Below are 23,629 nucleotides of genomic sequence, written 5' to 3'. Positions count from 1 at the left end.
TCGTATGACATCTTCAGTAAGAAGCACAACTCGCTGCCTTTGAGGTGATGATTTCTCTGTCTGGGTCTGGAGTTTATGCCCTGGAGAAGCTGCCTACATCTCCACTCTCGGCTCTACAAAAACCCCCACAGAATGGCATGCCTCTAAGCTATTCCTTCACATGAGGGAAGGCAGGATATGTTCACAGTCAAGGGAGTGGGCTGTTAGCAGAGCTTTTTGATGTGCCTGTGTGCAGTTAATCAGAAAAGCCCGGTCAGAAAGGCCCCATGCATAAATCAAGTGGGAGGCTTGTGCATGCCTGTCAGCTTTAGCTGTGGTTTGACAGCGAAAACATAGTTTGGAAGGTTCCGATAATACAGTATCTGTTTATCTCTTCATTTATTTATTTTTTTGATTGTGGAACATGACTGATTAGATTCAGTGTCAAAGGGACAATGGATGTGTGGGTCTTCAGCATCATGCCTGGGGGGTTTTATAAGCTGTGATTGCCAGCAACACTGTGATTTGATAAATGCATTGGTGTGTGGCCAATTTAAGGGCATCACCACCAGGATCCATCCGGCTTAAATCAGTTATGGAAGGCTGCTTTCCTGTGGGCCTCCAATAAGCAAAAATTATGAGTAGGGGGAATAATGGTATATATTCTATACTGTCCATCCAATGGTACAAGTAGAGATAAGATATACTGCTTATACAAAGGTAGAAACGTGGCACCAACACAAAGCTGAAGACTATAGTCTTGTCTGTGTTCTGTCACAGATTAACTCTTCCAGAGTAGACATTTTTGTTGTTTTAGTTTTGACGCAATCTCTAGGTTGTTTCTGATTGCCAAGCAATGTCACAACTTGCTGCATTAATATAGAATTTAATAGATGTGAAGTGCGGTCACACATACTATTTTACACCTTCAAATTGTCTAAATTGTATTTATTGTGAAAAAAAGAAAGTAATAAATTCAGATAAATTACCTTTCATTTGTATTCAAAGTGACATTTATTAAATTCACTGGATTCTCAAAAATAGTAATTTATACATGGTTATGTAAATATATAAAATATGTTTCATTGAATTTCTCTGATCGCACTGTGAAAGATCAGAATTTCTCTGATCGCACTGTGAAAGTTTTGCTGCCAAAATTGGTCTGCCAATGAAAGAAGTGACATTGAGATGTGCTAGTGTGAGGTCCAGATGAAATATCCACAAAGTGGCCAAAAACAAGTTTAATTTTTAATTATAAAATGTGTAATACAATCAACTGAAATGCATATTATATTAAACCTACCCCTAAACCCCAACCCTAATATATATATATATATATATATATATATATATATATTAGAGGGAAAATACAACCTTCAATTCAAGCAAACCATTGTTTACGACATGAAATGCAATTATTTCCTGGTTCCCATGGGACGTTTCGGAGGTTGCCGGCACGATGTATGATCAGTAGCCCTAGAGAAGTGGTTCTCAACCTTTTGAAGTATTTTGCATTTTCCCTTTTGAAAAAATTTATTTATTCATTCATTATTTAGATTTATAGTTTTAACAGTGGTATTTGTAAACATGACCATAGTAAGCAAGCACATGGAAGCATGGATCATCTTCACTACCATGGTTAGGTGTAACATGATTTCTATAAAACAAACTGTGGAATTTTTGAAATTATAAACAGTAGACCTACTCTAAACACATGTAAAAACAATAAATGCAAATATATATATATATATATATGTATAAGTTGTAACAAAAATGTATTATATTCCCTCATTCTCCTAATGAAGCCTATAAAAAATGTAATAGAGCGTAAAGTAGTGATATAATAATATTGATCAATCTATTTCTCCCTATAGTACAGTTACTATAGTAAATTCAAGGGCGATAATGTAGAATTCTGTGCCGAATTCAAATGGTTTCCGCTTCTCGTGCCTTGCTTCTCACTGATTCTCGCAAAGCTACACATTGAAGAGCTCGAGACTTGTCTGCAAATAAAAACGCACCTTTTCTGCCTCGCGCTGTTCTGTCCATTGAGCCGTATTCAGCTACAGAGCCATATAGGTGCATTAGAAGAGGCTGTGCCTCTGCCTGTGTATTTGACGCTGATAAACCAGATACTTCAGATGCGTTGCTAGACAACCCATATAAGAGAACCAACTGATATACTCAAAGTCTAGATAAATGTTTTAATACAAAGAGGAACTTGATGATTTGATTAATATTTGTGAATGATAAACGCCCCCCATTTGTAACCTAATGCCCCCACTCTATACTAATTTACTCTCAGCACCCCCTGGCATCCTTTGAACACCTGCCTAGGGGGAAATGTGTTCATACTTGAACTGATGCAAAAACAACTGTTTGGGGGATGGTGTTTGTCAATAATTTGGCTGAATGGGATTGATTTTAGGGTACATGAACTTTTGGCAGCAACATGTCGATTTCCGTGTTATCATGTGTCATCCTGCAAAAATAACTATATTGTGATACCATTTTCATGATGTGAAATTTCTCATACCGTGATGTAAGCTTTTGGTCATACTGCCCACTCCCTAATTATGAGCCAAAAACAATACATTTCTAGTCATAAGTTACAAGGACAAGTCTGAATTACCCATAAGTTGCAGTCATGAAATGAAAGAGACAACAATTAGGGAGTCTATAGTGAAAGTATAAGTGAAATTAGTAACCAAGACAAAGGACAATATGTTACAACATTTTTATTTCTAATTACCATAGTTGGTAAGTTAAATTTAGTAAATTTAAATGAATTTTAGCAGTCTTTTGACAGTCTTAAAACTGCCACTATCAATAAACCTGCATTTCTGCTGATGTCTGCTGTATGTCACAGTCACAGATGCTTTCCTAGCAAATGCAACACACAAGCACAGTGGTACATTCCTGCATTGTCTGTCTGTCTCTCTGCACTGTGGTGTAACTGTCAAATATTTGTGAAAAAGACAGATCTGGTTCACCCACCAACTGCTGCTTGAACATACACACGCACACACACACACACACTTATCACTTTTTTTCTCATGTGCCAATCAAATGCTTATATAAACATATGCAGGTGCTATCAGGGCCTACAAATCACAGCTGAATTTACAGAGTGCATGTTTGACTTGCTCGATTACATTGCAGAGATATGAGGGATAAAGGGGCTGTCAGTCAGCACAGGAGGGGATGATACACTCTGGCAAGACTCTGTGGTGTTTTGATGAGACGGGGGGGGGTCCTTGGAGAGATACACCTGGCGGCCTTCACTCGGTGCTGGCCAAAGATGAGCTGACTGTGGACACAGAAGTGCCCATATATAGATAAGTGCATCCTAGACTCTGGACTTAAATGGCCATCTCAAGTGTTGCAGACTTTAAAATGTGTTTATGCTCTCAAAAAAAAAAAAAAAAAAAAAGTATGTTTTCTACATCCACATGTGGTCAGATTTCAGACTGGTCCTATTTGTAAGAAACAATTGTTAGTTTATATATACTCTCTCTCTCTCTCTCTCTCTCTCTCTCTCTCTCTCTCTCTCTCTCTCTCTCTCTCTCATATATATATATATATATACATACTGCATATATAGGTAGTATTTATAGCATCATCAAAAGTAAATTGCAAAAATAATGTCCATTGATGGGACAGACAGTTAGTCCCTCCCAAACTCATGCTATTGGCCAATGTTGCTTTGACAGGCATGTCAAACATACTTAAAGTTGTCTTGGCATAGGAGAAAATATTTTACAAAAATTACACACTTTACCTTTGATTGACATGTACTAAAGAGTAAGTCGATTCCAACCCAGTCTCATGAGAAGTCTTAAGTAGGAGGTCATATGAAGTCCAGAAACTAACCTTAAAGTATAACACCTAACCGAACCCTAAACCTATATCATGTAGCATGATGTGGCAAAATGGATGTTATATGACTACAAAGTGCATTCTAATTTTTTCTCATTTCAGACCTCAGTGTATATCTTGTCCCTTTTGTATGCCATCTTTTATATGTCAGTGTACAGAATCAGACATTGATGATGGTAATATGTTGTGATTGTGGTGATACAATTTGATGATGATGGTGACAAGTTGTGGCAATATTTCTCTTAGTGGCAGCAATATTTATATGCCCTGACTCATGCTAGCATCTTTTCACAGAGGGGTAACTCAATGATGTGACACAACATTTTCCACATACTTCACACTCACTGGGTGTACATCTCTCAGGGAAGCAACAACAAAAAGCATGTCTAAAGACTTTAAGGTTGTGTTTGCATGGATGGCTGCTCCAATTTGCATAAACTTGAAATGGTTTCACCAATCTGCCCTTAAAGAACTTTACTTTACTGATCTAATATGTCAGTACAGCAAACAATACCTCTTTTGCCAAGACAGCAAAAACAGACTTAAATAATTAAATAATTAAATAATTCAGATATCAGGCACTCAATAACAAGGTTGTCCACCTTCATAGATTACTGCAGTTAAGCAGTGAAGTTTTTAGCCACTGGTCTTTCATAGAATGACTTTATTTGTTCTGACAAGTTTATGTCATATTAGGGGAATGCATTTTCTCAGCCAGGTGGAATGTTTCTTTTTAAATGAACCAGGAGAGGTATTAAACAAATGTTAGGCCACTCAATTAAGATGCAAATAGATTGATTTAATGCTAACTATCGAGAGATTTGCCCCAATGAAACATGTCAAAACCAACTGTTAAATAATTTGTATTTATGCTTGTACACCATGTCATGAGATACTGGAGATTATGTTGTAAGCATTTCGCATTGCATGTTTCATCAAGACCTACAAAAGTATTATGAGCTATACATTTTAAAAGCGAAGCTATTAAAGGAATGTTCATAAATTGTGGTCTCAGTAAGGCACTTAAAATGGAAGTGAATGGGGCCAATCCATTAATGGTAAAATGCACACTGCTTCAAAGGTAAAGCCACAAGATGTAAACATTATACATGTTAGCATGACTTTAGTGGTTGTCATGACAATGAAGTTGTATTATTGGATATAACTACACAGTGAGCGATTTGATCACACTAAAATCATGTTAACACATACAATGTTTATGTTTTGTGGCTATACTTTAAAAATATTTTAATGTTTATGGACTCACCTCATTTACTTCCATTGCAAGTTCCATACAGTAACCACAGTTGTTTTGTTAAATAAACAAAAGACAAGTCACAATGCCACAAATGTGTCGATAGAGTTTATTGAAACTGGAACATTCCTTCAAAGGGGTCATAACATGAGGAATCTAACTTCCCTTGATCTTTTAACATATAAGAGGTCATTCTATAATAACATACTGTTAATGTAAGTTTCAGAGCTCAAAACTTCCTCCTTACTGCAAAAAGAGCATTTGTTACAACCAAGTTGCCAAAACAAATCACTGTCTACTTCCTCCACATTGTGATGTCACACTGTGGTAGACATTTGCATCTGACCACCTTCATAACACCATATCAAGGGCTATTTTAACCTATTACTTACGTAGCCCTGCCCAGTAGCGGTGAGCATTGAGATGGTAAGGAGAGAGAGCAGGTCAGTCAAGAGCAGAGAGCCAGTTGACATTTACTGTCAAGTCTTAAAGGGGTCATGACATACTATTTTTTTTATAATTTCATTATATTCACTGAGGTCCACTTATAAAGTTATTTTGCCCCATAACAGTCATAATTGAATAATGTGATCTTTTTCCACCCTGTCTCTGGCCATCTGTCTGAAAGCTCGGTTTAAAGCTACATCTGGCCCTTTAAGACTTCAATGTAAATGCCCACTGTTATAATTGGCTAACTTAGTGCTGTCCCTCAAATACAGCCATAATTGAAACTCAATCAAAAGAAAATGAACAAACTATTTACATTATAATTTATAAAACTAAATTTCAGGGTTAACAGATAACAACATACAGCCAACACATTTCATCTGAATTTATCAAAATGTTCACTCAAGCACAGCAAATATTAAACAGTCATAACATATGAGAGTCCATTGTGATGTTGGGTGCTTCAACTGGCTCCAAACTCAAGGAACATATTAAAATAATAAAAAAGGCATGTAATGACCCCTTTAAGCCAAATAATTATGTAACTTGTTTATTGAAAACATTATTGATTTTTGGTATACACACAGTCATACAGCATATGTAATGCCACTTGACAGGAATGAATCATTTGCTGCAGAGTTTTAGTTGACAAAGCCAAATCAATATGCAGTTTCACCTCCTGTTTACACTTTCAACTGCAACGGGACCTCTACAAGATAAATGTCTGCTGATAACATTAATAAGCTTGTGAACGGTCATTATTATTAATATGGAACCTGAAATATTTCAAGTGTTATGAGCACCAGGAGTATAATTATCTTAAACAACTGCCTGTTTTATACAAATTAATGGGAGAATAATATGGATGTTCTGCCCAGGAGGCAAATAGATGTTCTCTTACGAGAGGTTCTCTCGTATTGCGTAAGCTAGCTTACGCTACGGGAAAGATTCATCTTTTCTGAGATATTGAAGCCAAAAAATTATCCTTAATTTTGTATCATTTGTCAACGCAGTGCAGCAACTGCAGACCTTGAGTGTGCTAGCTAGCGAGCTCATTGGTTGCTCTGCGGCAACTGCTGCAGCCTATAGATCGAACTTGGGCTGAACTCAGCGTCCAATGAGAGGCGTCCGCGCGCTTACTGCATCAAAGCCTGCCAAAATGGGTGTGGCTAGAGTGCATATAAGCGTAGTTCGTAGGCTGGAACCCTGATTTTCATCTCTTCTGCGAAGCTCTTCACATCTCTGAACTGGAAGCCGCGTCGGCGTTCGAGGGGCATCTAGCAAGCTTGGACAGCGCTCGAAGAAGCCGGCCGTCTTCGCCACCTTCAGCCATCCTGCGAGCTACGCCATCCGGCGACGTATCCTTATAGAGCAAGCTAAGTTCCTCAGCTTAACTTCACAAAAGAGTATCGAGCGTCTTTTTAAAGATGCCTCGCGACTTCCTGCGGCTCATGCCGCTCCTCTCAGCACCGGAGACCGCCACCTCATCTGGCGCTCTCTGCCTGGGACGGGAACATGCAGAGCTCGCCTCGCTGACGGCGGATGCGACCTCTGCGAGGAGCTTCGATGTCGACCCTGCGGGCTCGACTCAAGCATGCAAAACCGAAGCCGCCGCCGCTTTCGCTTCGCCACGCAATAAGAAGCGCCGCTCCCAAAGGCTGCCGGAACCGGTGTTAGAAGCGACTGCCTCGCCGGAGCCTCTCCCTCGAAGTCTCGCTCACCCTCCCCGCCTCGGACGCCGCGAGTTGCCGCCGAGTGGCCACACTGCTGCCATCTGGGATGACGAGGCGGAGGATAAGGGTTGCTGTTCCATCATGGCTTCGGACAGCGAGGAGTGGTCAGGCTCCCAAGCCTCCTCCTCGGCCCAGGAATCCAGAGGATTCGGTAGCAGCACACCTTTGCCCGCCCTCGCGAGATGGCGGTCTAAACCGGTGCTCCCGCCTAGGCCTGCAGAACTACTTCCGCCTGTGTTGGCGCGCCTATGCCGCCACCGGCCAAGCCGCATCTGCTCTGCATTCCATGGCCGCCTTACAGATCCTCCAAGCGGACCTCCTTCGAGAATGGGATGAGAAAGGCGGACACCCAGAGGCTGTTTCAGATCTAAGGAGCGCGACGGACAATGCGCCGCCTCTCCGTCCGGTCTCTTCGGTTGCCGCGGTGAGTGGCATTGTTGACCGCTTCACGGAAGTCCAGAAAGCCACCCAAGCCATGAATCTCTTCCTGCCTCGTCGCGCTAGCTCCTCTGCAGGCCGCCCACGTGACCAGCCTCCTGCACGAGCCTCTTCACAGCGCCCAGCTCAGCAAAGCCAGACTTTTCAGCGTCGACAGGGCGGCCGCCCTAGGTCGCGCTCAGACAGCCGCCGCAGACCGCCGCCCCCCCGCTGGCCTCGGCCTAAGATTGCGTTGAAACCTGAGCAACCGAAGTCCTCCTAGCTTTGTTGAGAAAACGACGGCTCAGTCCCGCCGCAGCCGGACAGCCGTCAAAGCTTCGCCCTCTGTCAGTCCCCTTCTCTCAGGCTACTGCAGTGGTGGATTCAGCAGCCAACAAGCCGGTGATACTGCCCGCTTGCCTGCACTCAAACGCCGTTTTCAGGGTGACCCAAAGAAATCTTCTAAATAGCAAACGTGCCTTATGTGTAGAAAATGTGCCCACAATCCAGTGTTCACCCCTAAGCATTACACTTCCCGTGTTCCTATCAGAGCCCACTCACATAAAGCGGACACAGCCCGCTCGAGTGTTAGAGTCAATAAACGCGCCCCCGAATCCATGCGGCGCCCTTCTCTGGCCGCTCTGTCACACGACCAGCCTTGTGTAGAAAATGTGCCCACAATCCAGTGTTCACCTCTACACACAAGCATTACACTTCCCGTGTCCCGATCAGAGCCCACTCACATAAAGCGGACACAGCCCGCTCGAGTGTTAGAGTCAATAAACGGCTCACCGAATACGCGCGCATGCCCATTCTCTGCCCGCTCTGTCACACGGCCAGCAAACACTTCTTTGTATGTAAGTCCTGTGCCCGTGACTATGCTCGCGCATCACTTAACAGATGTGACTCTTTCCCCATTCACCTCAATCGGGAAGTCACTCACAGAACAGCCTGTCCCTGCTGTCTGCGAGCAGTCATGCATAAGCACAGTAAGCGCTCACACATTCTGTTCAGCGCGCTGTGTGCGGCAATCAGGGCGATTTGGCCATTCACCCTCTAGCGTTACGCTTCAAAGCGTGGGAAGCTATCCCAGGATATCCAAATGGGTGTTAAGCACAATAAAACAGGGCTATTTGCTACAGTTCGATCGGCGCCTCCCCGCTTCAGAGTGCGGCTCGAAACTATTGTGAACACGGAAGCAGCCTGCATGCTTCGTTCAGAAATAGCAAACCTTCTGTGCAAAAGGGCCATAGAGAAGTGCCGCCTTAGCTGAGCTGAGTCGGGGTTTTACAGCCCTTATTTTCTTGTTCCCAAGAAAGACGGCGGCCTCAGACCAATATTAGATCTCAGGGTTTTGAACAAGGTGCTTGCAAAAGACAGTTCAAAATGCTTACAATCAGGAAACTCCTCACGCATACGCGCCAGGGGACTGGTTTATCTCTCTCGATCTGAAAGATGCCTATTTTCAGATTCAGATAAATCCCTGTCACAGGCCATTCTTGAGATTCGCCTCGACGGCCAGGTTTATTAATACACCGTCCTTCCGTTCGGCCTGTCTTTAGCACCCCGTACTTTCACGAAGTGCATGGATGCGGCGCTCGCACCCCTGCAGAGTCAGGGCTTGCGAATTCTGAACTATTTGGACGACTGGCTGATTATGGCACAGTCACATACGGAGCTTCTGTCTCACAGAACAGTTCTCCTCAGCCATCTGAACAGTTTGGGTCTTGCAGTCAATTGGACCAAGAGCTCACTACAGCCCAGTCAGGCAATTTCCTTCCTTGGAATAGAACTAGACTCCCTGGCAATGGCTCGCTTATCTACACAGCGCGCGCGCCGTTTTCAGCGACTAGCCGCGTCCTTTCAGATGAACAGCCTCACGCCTTTGAAAAAATTCAGAGAGTGCTAGGTTACATGGCCTCAGCCGCAGCAGTACTTCAGCTGGGTTTACTGCGCATGCGCCCGCTTCAGCATTGGCTAAACACCCGAGCGTCTCGCCGGGCTTGGGCCACAGGCCGCCAGCCGATCAAGGTGACTCAGACCTGTATTTCAGCTCTGCAGCCCTGGACAGTGGCCAAATGGTATCAGCGGGGAGTGACGATGGGAGCTGTATCTCGCCGAAAAGTCATCTCGACAGACGCGTCCAACACGGGTTGGAGCGCGGTCTCGCGAGGGCTCTCCGGTTTTTTGGCCTATGGTCAGTTCAGGAAAAGCTCCTTCACATAAATTGTCTGGAAATGATAGCGGTCGAGTACGCGCCGTGCGCTTTCTCCGGTCATTCAGGGTCACCACGTCCTGGTCCGTTCGGACAACAGATCTGTGGTATCCTACCTAAACCGTCAGGGCGGTGTCAGATCCAGGAACCTCTTCCATCTGACGAAACGCATACTGAGTTGGTCCCAGTGCCACCTGCGCCGCTGAGGGCGACACATGTGCCAGTCCACCTGAACGACGGCCCAGACAGACTGTCCAGAGACAATATTCCCCAGGGAATGGTCCCTGCATACTCAAACAGTCCAGAAGTTATGGCGCATATTCGGCAGAGCAGAGATAGACCTCTTTAGCGTCAGAAGAGAACTCTCACTGCCCAATATTTTTCTCGAAAGCGAGGACGCCAGCTGGCCCAGGACTGGCCCAACCGCCCGCTTTAAGCCTTCCCTCCCGTCTCGCTATTGCCACAGGTAATGCAGAGGATCAGGGAAACGCGTCACTCGGTGCTCCTCATAGCCCCGCGTTGGGAGAATCAGACATGGTTCCCGGAGCTTACGCAGCTGTCACTGACAGCGCCGTGGCCCATCCCAGTGAGAGCAGATCTCCTCTCTCAAGCTCGCGGCATGATCTGGCATCCCCACCCAGAGCGCTGGGCGCTGCACGCATGGGTGATCAACGACTACCCATCGCTCTGTCAGAAGGGGTAATAAACACCATCATACATGCTAGAGCCCCTTCCACGAGAAGACTCTATGCGTCAAAATGGTCTGTGTTTTCAAAATGGTGCACCGACAGAGACCTGGATCCCCATCCACGCTCAAAGTGTATGTGGCAGCCGTCGCGGCGTTTGCTGAACCCCTGCACGGCCAGTCATTGGGAAAAAACGAGCTGGTCATCCACTTCCTCAGGGGAGCTAGAAGGATGAACCCCCCGCGCCCCCCATCGGTTCCTATCTGGGATCTTTCTATAGTTCTCGAAACTATGAAAGCCCCCCTTTCGAACCGCTTCAATCCGTGGATTTGAAATACCTTTCACTCAAAACCGTTTTTCTGACTGCCCTGTCATCAGTCAAACGTGTGGGAGACCTTCACGCACTGTCTGTCAGCGCTGCGTGTCTTGAGTTTGGACCAAGTGACTCCAAGGTCATTTTAAAGCCTAGACTCGGCTATGTTCCCAAGGTGATCGGTACTCCTTTCAGAGCAAAGGTCATTTCCCTATCGGCGCTGCCAGCATCCGATAGCGAACGCGACGCCAATCTCCTTTGCCCAGTCAGAGCACTGAGATTGTATACTGCGCGCTCCGCCTCTTTCAGACGCTCTGAGCAGCTTTTTGTTTCGTTCGGAGGGCGCACCAAAGGTCTCGCCGCCTCGAAACAGACACTGTCTAGATGGATAGTGGACGCTATTACTGCCGCATACGCGTCAAAAGACCTGCCATGCCCGTTGGGCATTAGGGCTCACTCCACTAGAGGCATGGCCTCATCGTGAGCATGGTCCAGCGGGATTTCCATTCACAACATATATGTGGCAGCGGGCTGGGCTTCCCCCTCCACCTTTGTCAGATTTTACAATCTGGAAGTGCCCGCCCTGCAGGCAAAACTACTAGCGGTTTAATACGCTACAGCTCCCCTGGTGAGCGACTTTCACTTCATTCAATGAAAACCAGGGTTCCAGCCTACGAACTACGCTTATATGCACTCTAGCCACGCCCATTTTGGTGGGCTTTGATGCAGTAAGCGCGCGGACGCCTCTCATTGGACGCGAGTTCGCCCAAGTTCGTCTATAGGCTGCAGCAGTTGGCGCAGAGCAACCAATGAGCTCGCTAGCTAGCCCGCTCAAGGTCTGCAGTTGCTGCACTGCGTTGACAAATGATACAACATTAAGGATAATTTTTTGGCTTCAATATCTCAGAAAAGATGAATCTTTCCCGTAGCGTAAGCTAGCTTACGCAATACTCGTTCCCTCGTCTAGAGAGAACCGAGGTTACGTTAGGTAACCGATTCGTTTTAAGCAGTCTTTTTTCTTCAAAGTTATTCCTCAGAGATGCATTGCTCTCCTCTAACGTTCTCCTTCTCTTTTCTCTTTGATTCATCCTTCTCACATTTCACCAGGAAGTGGAGGTCAGTAGTGCTGTCTCATGACTTTGCTTGTGTTTGATGTCTCTTTCAAAATACTGTATTCAAAGCCATTTAAGTTTCTTTATAAAAGTTACCTCTCTTTTAATACAGTCTAAGCTGCTTATGCATCTCATTTTAAATTTCATCCTTGATTTGACCTTTTTATTTGTCTTGTTCCTCTCACAACCTCTGTCTTCTGTATGTTCCCTCCTCTTTTTTTCTATTAGTGCTTTCTGCTATTTTTTACAAGGGCTGCAACTAACGATTATTTTGATAATCGGCTAATCTAACGAATATTAGAACGATTATATGACTATTTGGGGTGATTATTGCAACGATTAATCATTACCTCATAACCAACTCTTTAGTTTTGCCCTGACATAAAAGTTTGTATTAAACATGCTTGCTCACAATAAAGAGCACACAATCATCTTTTTAAAATACCTCAATGACATTCACTGAATTAAAGTGGAAAAATACTTTTTATTAAGGTTAATTCAGTAAACATTCTATGTGTTTTTGTGTTGTTTTCCATTTAAAATAGTTTAAAAAATCCTTAAAACAAGATACAAGAGATTGTTATCTATAAAAATTGTTATCTGAGAATCTTGAATATAATATTAAAAAAATATATATTTTTACATATCTAAAAATCCTTTAAAAAAAGATGCATTCACCCGAGAAACAACATTTAAGATATTTAGAATTAACAAAAACAAATCAAAAGCGTATTTTGTTTCAGTGAATAATGGGGCGATGACTTCACCTCTCTCACCATTCTGTTCACTTCAATCCATCTTTAACTCACAAAAAAAACTCTCTCTTATTAATAAAGCTATATATTGCCAATTTTCTTCATGATAAGAAATGCACAGTGACACAAATATTATGTTTCATGAGCCATCACGTTATAATCTAGCTGCATTATGCACACGCGATCAAGGGACAAGCATCCCTGCACCAAAGTGTGCATCACCATGTACAATTTCAATCTCTCCCCCTTAGATCGGAACATTTACATATATAAATGTAATGCTGGGGTGTTTTCTTCCTTTCCTCAGTCAGGTGCGAGCTGCAGTGCTCCTCTTAATTGACATCAAATTACTTTTTGACAGTGACAATTTTTGTCGACAATTTTTTATTTTCGACGTTGTCGATAACGATGACTAATCGTTTCAGCCCTATTTTTCACTATTAAAATATATACATCTTCATTTTTAGTTAATGACACATGCACATTGAATACATAGCATTGTGGACTTCTTGACAAAATGTTTAAAGTTCTTTTTTTGCATAATGCAGCACATTTGACTGACAATGTCTTTTCTCTGTCAGGATGATTACATCAGATCATGGGATGAAAATCAAGGCTCAAATGAAAGTAAGTAATCTTTAATATTATTACCAATGGTATAAAATGATTACATTTAGTTGAGTTTTCTTTTAGCCAGTCTATTTAAAGGCAATGTGTGTAATTTCTCTGCCGATAGGATTTGCAAAAACGGGGTTTCCAAACACTGCAATTGGTTGAATGAACAAATAGTCCCACCCCAAACAAATCAGAATCAGAATTAGCTTTATTGCTAAGTATGCTTACACATACAAGGAATTTGTCTTGGTGACAGAAGCTTACAGTGCACAAACAATACAACGACTAAAAAAAAAAGTGAATAGAAAATATAAGTATATATAGAATTGCACAACAATAATAATAATAATAATGGTGTCCCTATTAATTAATCGCGATTAATCGCATATACAAATATTTGCTGAGAAAGCCCCTCATATAACAATAACTCAATATATAGTGATTATACATATTTATATCAATATATAATTATACATAGTTATCTTTATATATGTAAAAAGTATATATATATATATATATATATATATATATATATATATATATATATATATACACATATAAAAATATTCAGATAATTAAAACGCTTTATATTCCTGTAGCAGAAGAGTTAATCATTGATAAGGCCATACAAAAGTGGCTTTAGAATAAAATGTATGTTTACTACCATATTATTGATCATAAGTCAATCATTGGCACACAGTTCACAGCAATCCATTACACAAGTGAATTTGTCAATCAGTTGGAGATTTATTATGAGGGCTTGTTTAAGGGACCGTCAATTTACACCTACGTCAGTGTGTTGCGTCATAAACATAAAATGTTTAGGTCACTGTGTCAGGTTAAATATAGTTTAATACTCAATATTTAAACACCTCTTGAGATCCGTTAGTTCGCATTTGCTCTCCTTCATGTGTGTCGTTCTGCCTACTGAAGTGTTTTCTTCACTGTATAAACTGCGTGTTGCTCATACAGCTTAAATTTCACTTACTGCCCTCTGGAGTAAACAGGTGGTACTACAAGCTGGCATTTCCCTTATTATGGTCCGTGAGAATGCGATTAATTGTGTAAATTTTTTTAACTAGTTTTTTTTTGTAAAATTAATCGCAATGAATTAACGCGTTAAATCGACAGCCCTAATATGTATATATATATATATATATATATATATATATATATATATATATATATGTACAAATACAAATTTGTTATATACAGATGCAAGGGACTGTATGGCAGAAGAGGTAGGATATATTGGATGAATATAAGTAGACTAAGCTGTGTATTTGTAACGATTGAGCAGCGAGGCAGACGAGGAGATGCGGATCCAAATGCAGTTAGACTTTATTAAATAAACAAGCAAGTAAACACAAAGGAACAACCCTCAATGGGGAAATAAAACATGAAAACTGAAAACTAAACACGATGAACCCAAACAGAGAACTCAGGCAACAAAACAGAGAACTCAGGCAGGGAACACATACCAGGCTAACAACAAACAACGATAGACAAGGACTGAACAAAGAACCGGGGTATAAATACATGAGCAAGGGAAAAGGGGCCAATGAACAAAACAGAACTCAAACAAGATAACAAGGTGATAAACAGAAGCAAAATGGCAAATTAACGAGGGCAGGTGCAAACAATGAACGGTGAACACAAAAGCTAACAAAGAGACTATGGAGCTACACAAGGGACAAAAGTGAAAACTAAGGAATGCAAAAGTGACAAAAATGGCAAACAAAAGGGCAACAGTGAAACAAGACAAGGTATACATAACAGAGCCCCCCCTCAAAGGATCGGATTCCAGATGATCCTAAAGAACAAAAAAACCAAGGACAAAAAACTCACAAAAAACAAAATGAGGGCACCAGGGGCAGACAGGCAGACCAGGGGGGTACAAGAGCAAGAAGGCAGTCCAAGGGGCACAGAGGGCAGGCAGGAAGTCCAAGGGGGCAACGAGTGGCAGACAGGCAGTCCAGGGGGGCAAAGATTGGCAGACAGGCAGTCCAAGGAGGCCGAGAGGACAGGCAAGCAGTCTATGGGGGCACAAAGGGACAGGTTTAGGGGGCCAGGGAGGTATCGACCAGGCAGGGACAGGTTTAGATGGCCCGGGGGCTGGCCATAAGGCAAGAGCCGGCTCAGGGGGCCTAGGAGGAGGCCACAGGACAGAGGCCAGTTTTGGTGGCCTGGGAGATGGCCGTGAGCCAAGGGCCGGTTCAGGGGACCTGGGACGTGGCCACAGGACAGAGGCCGGTTTTGGTGGCCTAGGAGATGGCCATGGGGCAAGGACTGGTTCAGGAGGTCTGGGAGCTGGCCTCAGGGCAAGGACAGGTTCAGGAGGCTTGGGACCTGGCCGCAGGGCAAGGACAGGTGCAGGAGGTCTGGGAGCTGACCTCAGGGCAAGGACGGGCTCAGGTGGCCTGGGAGCTGGCCACAGGGCAAGGATAGGTTCAGGAGGCCTGGGAGCTGGCCACAGGGCAGGGACAGGTTCAGGAGGCCTGGGAGTTGACCACGGGATGTGGGTAGGCTTGGGGGTCCTGGGTGGTGGCCGCAGGATAGGGGCCGGCGGAGCCAAGGAGGACTTCGGAGGCGGAGCCGTAGAAGACTTGGGAGGCGGCGCCGAAGGAGGCGTAGGCAGGACCGTGGGGGGCTTAGGAGGCGGAGCCGAGGGAGGCCCAGGAGGTGGAGCCGAAGGAGGCCCAGGAGGTGGGGCCGAGGGAGGCTTGGGAGGCCGAGCCGGGAGATGCGGAGCCGGGAAGGAACTAGGAGGCGTCGGAGGCGAGGCCGAGGGTGGCTCTTGCGGTGGGGCCGAGGGAGGTGGCGGCATAGGAGGTTCTTCTGATGGTGAGCTGGAAGGCTTCGGAGGCGGAGCCGAGGAAGGTGGCACCGTAGGAGCCTCTAGAGGCGAGGCCCTAGGAGTCTCTGGAGGCGGAGCCGCGGGAGGCTGAGCCGTAGGAGGCTCGGGAGGCAGAGCCGTGGGAGGCAGAGCCGTAGGAGGCTCGGGAGGCGGAGCCGTAGGAAGCTGAGCCATAGGAGGCGGAGCCCTGGAAGGCTCGAGAGACTTGAGGGGCGGAGCCCTGGAAGGCTCGCTAGGCTTGAGAGGCTTGAGGGGGCGGAGCCCTGGAAGGGTCGGGAGGAGGAGCCCTAGAAGACTCGAGAGACTTGGGAGGCAGAGCCCTAGGAGGCTCGAGAGACTTGGGAGGCGGAGCCCTAGGAGGCTCGGGAGGAGGAGCCCTGGAAGACTCGAGAGACTTGAGAGACAGAGCCCTAGGAGGCTCGGGAGGAGGAGCCCTGGAAGGCTTGAGAGACTTGGGAGGCTTAGCTCTGGAAGGCTCGGAAGGCAGAGTACTAGGAAGCTCGGAAGGCGGAGCTCTGGAAAGCTCGGAAGGCTCGGAAGGCAGAGTACTAGGAAGCTTGGAAGGCGGAGCTCTGAAAAGCTTGGAAGGCTTCGAAGGCTAAGAAGGCAGAGTACTAGGAAGCTCGGAAGGCGGAGCTCTGGAAAGCTCGGGAAACTCGGAAGGCGGAGCTCTGGAAAGCTCGAGAGGAGCTGACTCTTGGAAGGGCGCGACCACTGGCGCTGGCCTTTGGACGGTCATGGCTACTGGCGCTAGCTCTTGGACGGTCGTGGCTACTGGCACTGGCTCTTGGGCGGTCATGGCTACTGGCACTGGCTCTTGGACGGTCATGGCTACTGGCGCTGGCTCTTGGACGGTCATGGCTACTGGCGCTGGCTCTTGGACGGTCGAGGCTACAGGCGCTGGCTCAGGGACGGTCGAGGCTACAGGCGCTGGCTCAGAGACGCTCGAGGCTACAGGCGCTGGCTCACTGACTTCTGAGGCGACAGGCACTGGCTCACTGACCTCTGAGGCGACAGGCTCTGGCTGGGTTACCGTGGTATGTGCCGGCTTGGGTTCGCTGGGCGCTGAGGGCAGAGCCAAGGGGGGTTTAGGGCACGGGGCTGCGGAGGCTGGAGAGCAGAGACCTTTCCCCTTCTCCTCTTCCTCCGGGCTGATGCGACTGGCGAAGCTGGGACGCTGTTCCTGGCAAGGGCTCAGGCTCACTGACCATGGCTGACGAGGGCTCAGGCTCGCTGACGGTAGAGGCTGTAGGCGCTTGCTCGCTCACAGTGACATGCGTGGGCGCTGGCTCGCTCACAGTGACATGCGTGGGTGCTGGCTCGCTCACCGTGACAGGCGTGGGCGCAGGCTCGCTCACAGTGACATGCGTAGGCGCTGGCTCGCTCACAGTGACAGGCGTAGGCTCTGGCTCACAGACCGGGGCAGGCGTGGGCTCTGGCTCGCAGACCGGGGCAGGCTTGGGCCGGGAGGCGGAAGCCTGTCTTCTCCCCTCCTCCGGGCGGACGGAGTTGACCGTGCGGGTTCAAGGGAAGCCACTGGCGTGGGGGGTTGCTCGCTGACAGGTGAGGCTGGTGTGACAGGGAGCGGTGAGCTGCACGCTAGTAGAGTCGTCTCCAGGTAGTCGCGGAGAGTGCAGCCGGGCGTTGCCTGTGGCACCCACTCCCTCAGCGAGGGGTTTAAGCTGTTCTTAAAAAAAAAAACACCAATGCTGAGTCCGGGAAGTCCGTAAAGCTCGCCAGGAGGAGGAAGTAGAGAGCGTGGTCTACTAAAGGATGGTCTTCTTGCTGCAAGTTGAGCAGCCGGCATTTGGCCCGTATAGCTGCTGGATCCATGTGTGGTTTATCGTTCTGTAACGATTGAGCAGCGAGGCAGACGAGGAGATGCGGATCCAAATGCAGTTAGACTTTATTAAATAAACAAGCAAGTAAACACAAAGGAACAACACTCAATGGGGAAATAAAACATAAAACTGAAAACTAAACATGATGAAACCAAACAGAGAACTCAGGCAACAAAACAGAGAACTCAGGCAGGGAACACATACCAGGCTAACAACAAACAACGATAGACAAGGACTGAACAAAGAACCGGGGTATAAATACATGAGCAAGGGGAAAAAGGGGCCAATGAACAAAACAGAACTCAAACAAGATAACAAGGTGATAAACAGAAGCAAAATGGCAAACAAAAGGGCAACAGTGAAACAAGACAAGGTATACATAACAGTATTACACATAAATATTGCCATTGGTTGAGGCAATTTTGCTGTGAGCTGGTTGGGATGCTCAAACAAACAGAGACATTTTTTCATGGTGACATGGATTCAGTATTTATACTTTTGAAGGAACTCAATCTATGAATGGCTTAACCCTCAGAGCCCGACGGCATCGTCCACGACATCACACGGCACCTCCGATAAATATTTATATAATTTGATGAAAGTTTTATCGATTTTCTTACCATTTTTTCCAGCAGAAAGCTAACGAGCTAGCCATCACGGGGGTGTCTTTGGTGTCTTTGTAGCCTTTACAGAAGGTTTTCTATCCAGCCCGGAACTTGTGCCTCTTTTCGGAGTTTTTCAGCAATAAATCCAAACACTTACATCCAAGATTTATCCACTTGATGTCCATAATTTATCAATTCTCCATCATTTTTGCCGCTAGCTCGATGATAGCTGCCATTTTGGATATCACATGATGCTTTGCGTGAGGTTGTTGACCAATGACAGGCTGATCCGTCTTCCACGTTGGTGTGCGTCATTACGCATGAACCAAGCTCTGATATTGTGGAGAGAGAAACGCACGGCAAAGTAGTTTTGAGGAGAGAGAGAGACGCACGGCAAAGTAGTTTTGAGGAGAGAGAGAGAGAGAGAGCGCGTCTCTCTCTCTCTCCTCAAAGTAGTTTTGAGGAGAGAGAGAGAGATGCGCGGCATAATAGTTTTGAGGAGAGAGAGAGAGAGAGAGAGAGAGAGCTCGCTCTCTCTCTCTCTCTCTCTCCTCAAAGTAGTTTTGAGGAGAGAGAGAGAGATGCTGCGGCAAAATAGTTTTGAGGAGAGGTAATAGTTTTGAGGTAATAGTTTTGAGGAGAGGTAATAGTTTTGAGGTAATAGTTCATTGTAATAGTCATGACCAAAAAGGATCCTAGGGGCACCATCAGGTGGATCCGTGACGGCCCTCTGGTTTTTGTAAAGTGGATGGACACTCGGAAGTCTCTGTCTGCTCCACAATTCACCCGGCCTTCTCTGGCAACACAGTTCAGAGAAGGGTAAGAACTCAGGATGGAGGCTGGAACACCAAATCCATTCCATGCCCAACCCCTGTCACTGAATACAACAAGAATATGGGAGGTGTTGATCTTTCTGATCAACTCATCCAATACTACTCAGTTCACCATAAAACTATGAGATGGTACAGGACATTGTTTTTCCATTTTTGGACATTGCTGTGACCAACAGTTACTTACTTCACAAGGAAGTTTGTGCAGAGAAGCAGCAACAGCCCATGACCCACAAGGCTTTTCTGGAGGAGCTGACAGCCCAACTCTGTGGTGTTACAGTTGCTGTTCCCCCACCCAGCAACAAAGTGACCATGTACCTGTGCCAACATCAGACCAAACTGAAACCAGCAAGAAGGCCTCCTATGGTAGAAGGCAATGTGTGAACTGCAAGCAGACAAGGCAGGTCAAACAGGCCACCCCTGGAAATGCAAAGCCTGTGATGTGGCCCTCTGTGTGATTGCTGATAGGAACTGTTTTGAGGCTTGGCACCAGTGAATGAGGCAAAAACGCCTGGACTTTTTTGGAAAAATGTAAATAGTTTTGGTTCTGTAGAAGTTACAATGTTTATTCCTGTGCTCCAGGACTCCAAAGACATGAACAAACTGTTTTCCAGAGGAAATTTGCTTAGCTTTTATTTATTTGTGTGTGATTTCAATAAATATTTGAGTGATTCAATTTCCGTTTTATTTTTTCATTTGTCTTTATGGTCCCATAACTTATTTTACATTCAGGTGACATCAATGCAACACAAATATGCTGAAAGTCCAATTTGTCTTGAAAAAAAAGAGGTGTGTCAATTGTCTGTGCACAACAGGGTTGATGTTTTACAAGCTTTTTTAGTAAATAAAACCAGACGGAAAATGAATTGTAAAAATGCCCTTAGGTCTTAAAGGGTTAATTATAGTTGTCTTTGTATATTAAGCTTGAATAAGAAAGTATTATACCGTCAAAAGTATTACACACATCTCTTTTAAGTACTCAGATCTCATGAGTTGGAGCTGCATGTTACTTTGGTGTAAACATCACGTTTATTGTTTGATGATGTCATAGGGCTATGGAACAGTCTACGAATGTTTGTCACAGCAGAGAGCCCTTCTTTTCTCCTTGGCTGCCAAATACTAATTGCTTTCACAAGAGATGAGGTCATCTCCTCAGTGTGCTCGAGGAGAGACAAGGACCGGGCACATTTGAGCATTGTGTCTTGATTTTCAGTTCAAATAAAGTCTTCAGAAGAGAGCAGTCCATTAGCAAATATCTCAGAATGTAATTAATGGGTAATGGATAGATTCACTAAAGGCCCAGTAAGAGCCTCAGAGACTTGATTTAGCACTGACTGACATTGGCTTTGTTCATTCAAAGTGCAAATCCACTTAAGCTTTACATGTCCAAGAACAGAGGTCCATGAACTTGATGGTCCATTTTTGAGTGTGTATTAAAGGAAACTAAGACAAAAATACTCAGAGAATGGTATTGTATGAAAATAGTAAGGATACTAAGTGTGCTGTAAGCGATTTCAGCCGAATCCTTGCACTCCAAAAATACCAAAGTGAGCTTTATTGAGAGCTGAAGGTTAATAAAAGCAACAGCAGCAAAAATAGTGCACTCAACTGACAACTGCTATGAACAACATGGCATAAAAATGCATTATGCCTCAATAATTCGCTGCAACTACAATACAGTGAGAATGTGCAAATGACTGACAGGTCAGTACCATAATAGTAAGATTTAGTAATTTTTTTGTTTTGTTTTTTAGCATTGTTACGACATGAGTAAATGTAGTAAATTATGAAAGAATTTAAATGTTTGAGTGAACTGTTCCTTTAAAAATTCATAATTGTGCTATTAATTCAAACACTTTAGTATTCTACTTTGAACAGAGTGGCTACACTGGCCGTGACTTAAATAACATGGGGGAAGTAAATCCCCAACCAAATGAATTAATCACACAAGGAGGTCTTACATATAAGTATGCACACAAATACTCATTATATTTAAAGATTTATTACTACTTATAAATAGTACCTATTGCTCTTTCTGCATTGACCGCATTGTGTCTTTTTTTATGACCGAATTAATGAGACACTGGTAAAAAGACAGCTTCACATTTGTCCCAGCACTACACGCCCTTTACACATAAAAGCATCTAGTGCAGACTGCAATTCTAAGAGATACATCACTTGTTTTATAGTAGTGTCTCAATTCCTTGATTTTAAGTCCTGCACCCTAAAATAGGGATTCATCTTACAGCAGATACAATTATTGTAAAAAAATAAATCAATTTGAAACATTTCAAAGAGGTTGTTCTGGCCAAACATTTTAGGAGTACAAAAACACTCTTCCGAAATCAGGTTAACTGCAGTGTAAAGGTTCATGAAATGAGAAAAGAGTTAACTGAAATTTGTATCAATTATTTTCTTTATATTAGTGGATAATTAGTCTTTTATTAAAGATTTTATCTGTAGTCTGTCATTAAAAGAGCATCTGCTCTCCATTTTCCACTGTTCTTGTGGCAAGCAGCTAACAGATAGGCCAACCAATGAAGCAGAAATTCCCAAAGAGCCTTATTTACTGTGGCAGCTGGAGAGGTACAACTGGTCCTTACATTTTAATGAGGAGTGAATTTGCATTTTACAAGTTATCAATGCAGTGGTTCTCGCAAAACCTCAGGACACTACATAATTTCTACATCTACAAGATGTTTTTTTTCTTCTTTAAAATAGCAATTATAGAATACATTTCTTTATCCTTCAGTCTTCATAATCACTTGCACATTTGTAGATTATGAAAAGATCAAACTAAGTTTCACCAATAAAGTATAGTTGTTTAATCAGACAGATTTAAAATTATACATGTAAGTGAAGAATTTAGGACAGAAATACAGTATCCATCCATCCATCCATCCATCCATCCATCCATCCATCCATCCATCCATGTCTGTCTCTGTCCCCTGTGTTAGATGCACAGATTTTCTAGAATGCATATGTACAGGTCATTCAAGTCAATTTCCACGCAAAAGTATACAAGGCAGCAGTTCATTAAAGAAAAGAATGGAGACGTCTTTATTTAATCATTGCGTGTGTCTTATCGGCATGATTTTGTTTTCTCTTTCCTGTGTTCATGTGTATCACATCCTAATCTCCAAGAACCTTTTCTTGTTGACCTAATCTGAATATGATATGGCATGTTTCAGTGTTAAGTGGCTCTGACTGCTGATATAAATTAGCTGCATTAGCACAGACTCTGGCTGGGCTTGGTATTGAGTCAGGAGCTCTTTACTTTCACTCTGAGATTGTAATGATCACATTAAATGCTGCCCTGTGTGTAAACAAAGGATGAAAGAGATGATGTGTGGCCACTGGACGAGATTCCTCAGCTCTCTAAACCGGATTTGGCACCGCTTGGACATGGAGGCCTTCGTAATGTGCTTTACAGAGACATGCTCACAGGGCCACTGTTCAAATAAAATACTTTAGTGAGCTGTAAAGTTCAAGAGTGTGATGATTGTGGACAAAGAGAGAGAGAGAGAGAGAGAGAGAGAGAGAGAGAGAGAGAGAGAGTGAGAGATTTCTTTGTTTCTTTTTCCAGAACACTTAAATGAGTATCTAATCATTCCTCGCTGAGGAGCTGGACTGTTGCTATAGCAACATCATCATTCTTGTTCTCTTTAATCTGCTTGAGCCTGTTGTGATAAAGTGAGGCTTACTGATCAACCTTGTGCTATTGTAAATAGATCACAAAATATGTCAGTCTTAAAATAATGTCTCTCATTCAGTGGGGATTATAATGTTTTATAACTTAGTCATAGCCTAACTTTGTCCTTGGTTGTAATGAAAAAGTAGGGAAACAACATGTGAGGATTTGAGTTGAAGGTGTAATTACATATTACTAGAAATTACTAATGGAGCTTCGAAAAGATGATTTGCTTGCCTTTTTCAAAGGTGTGAAACTGTCTGTTACATGGAGAGCTGTAGTCTATCAATGGGTAGCTGTTGAATTTGTATCATGCACATTTTGGACTCTTTCTCTCTATCATGTATCAAACGATGCTTGTTATTGTATGCATGCATGTTTCCTTTGCTTTAGATCAGT

At 44.1% G+C, this 23,629-nt stretch overlaps 1 protein-coding gene across 1 annotated transcript in view; it reads left to right on the top strand.

Moving 5' to 3' along the window:
- LOC127618027 (testican-2-like) overlaps window positions 1-23,629 on the top strand; it is a 55,789-nt gene that overhangs the window by 9,768 nt on the left and 22,392 nt on the right. Inside the window, exon 2 of the mRNA XM_052090241.1 lies at window positions 13,373-13,418. Within this exon, the coding sequence (XP_051946201.1) occupies window positions 13,373-13,418 (46 nt within the window). The remainder of the gene's footprint in view (window positions 1-13,372; window positions 13,419-23,629) is intronic.

This window comes from Xyrauchen texanus, chromosome 24, assembly GCF_025860055.1.
Source record: "Xyrauchen texanus isolate HMW12.3.18 chromosome 24, RBS_HiC_50CHRs, whole genome shotgun sequence".
In the NCBI taxonomy this organism is placed as follows: domain Eukaryota; kingdom Metazoa; phylum Chordata; class Actinopteri; order Cypriniformes; family Catostomidae; genus Xyrauchen; species Xyrauchen texanus.
Note: the sequence above shows the minus strand (reverse complement) of the source record. Positions and strands in the feature narration are given on the sequence as shown.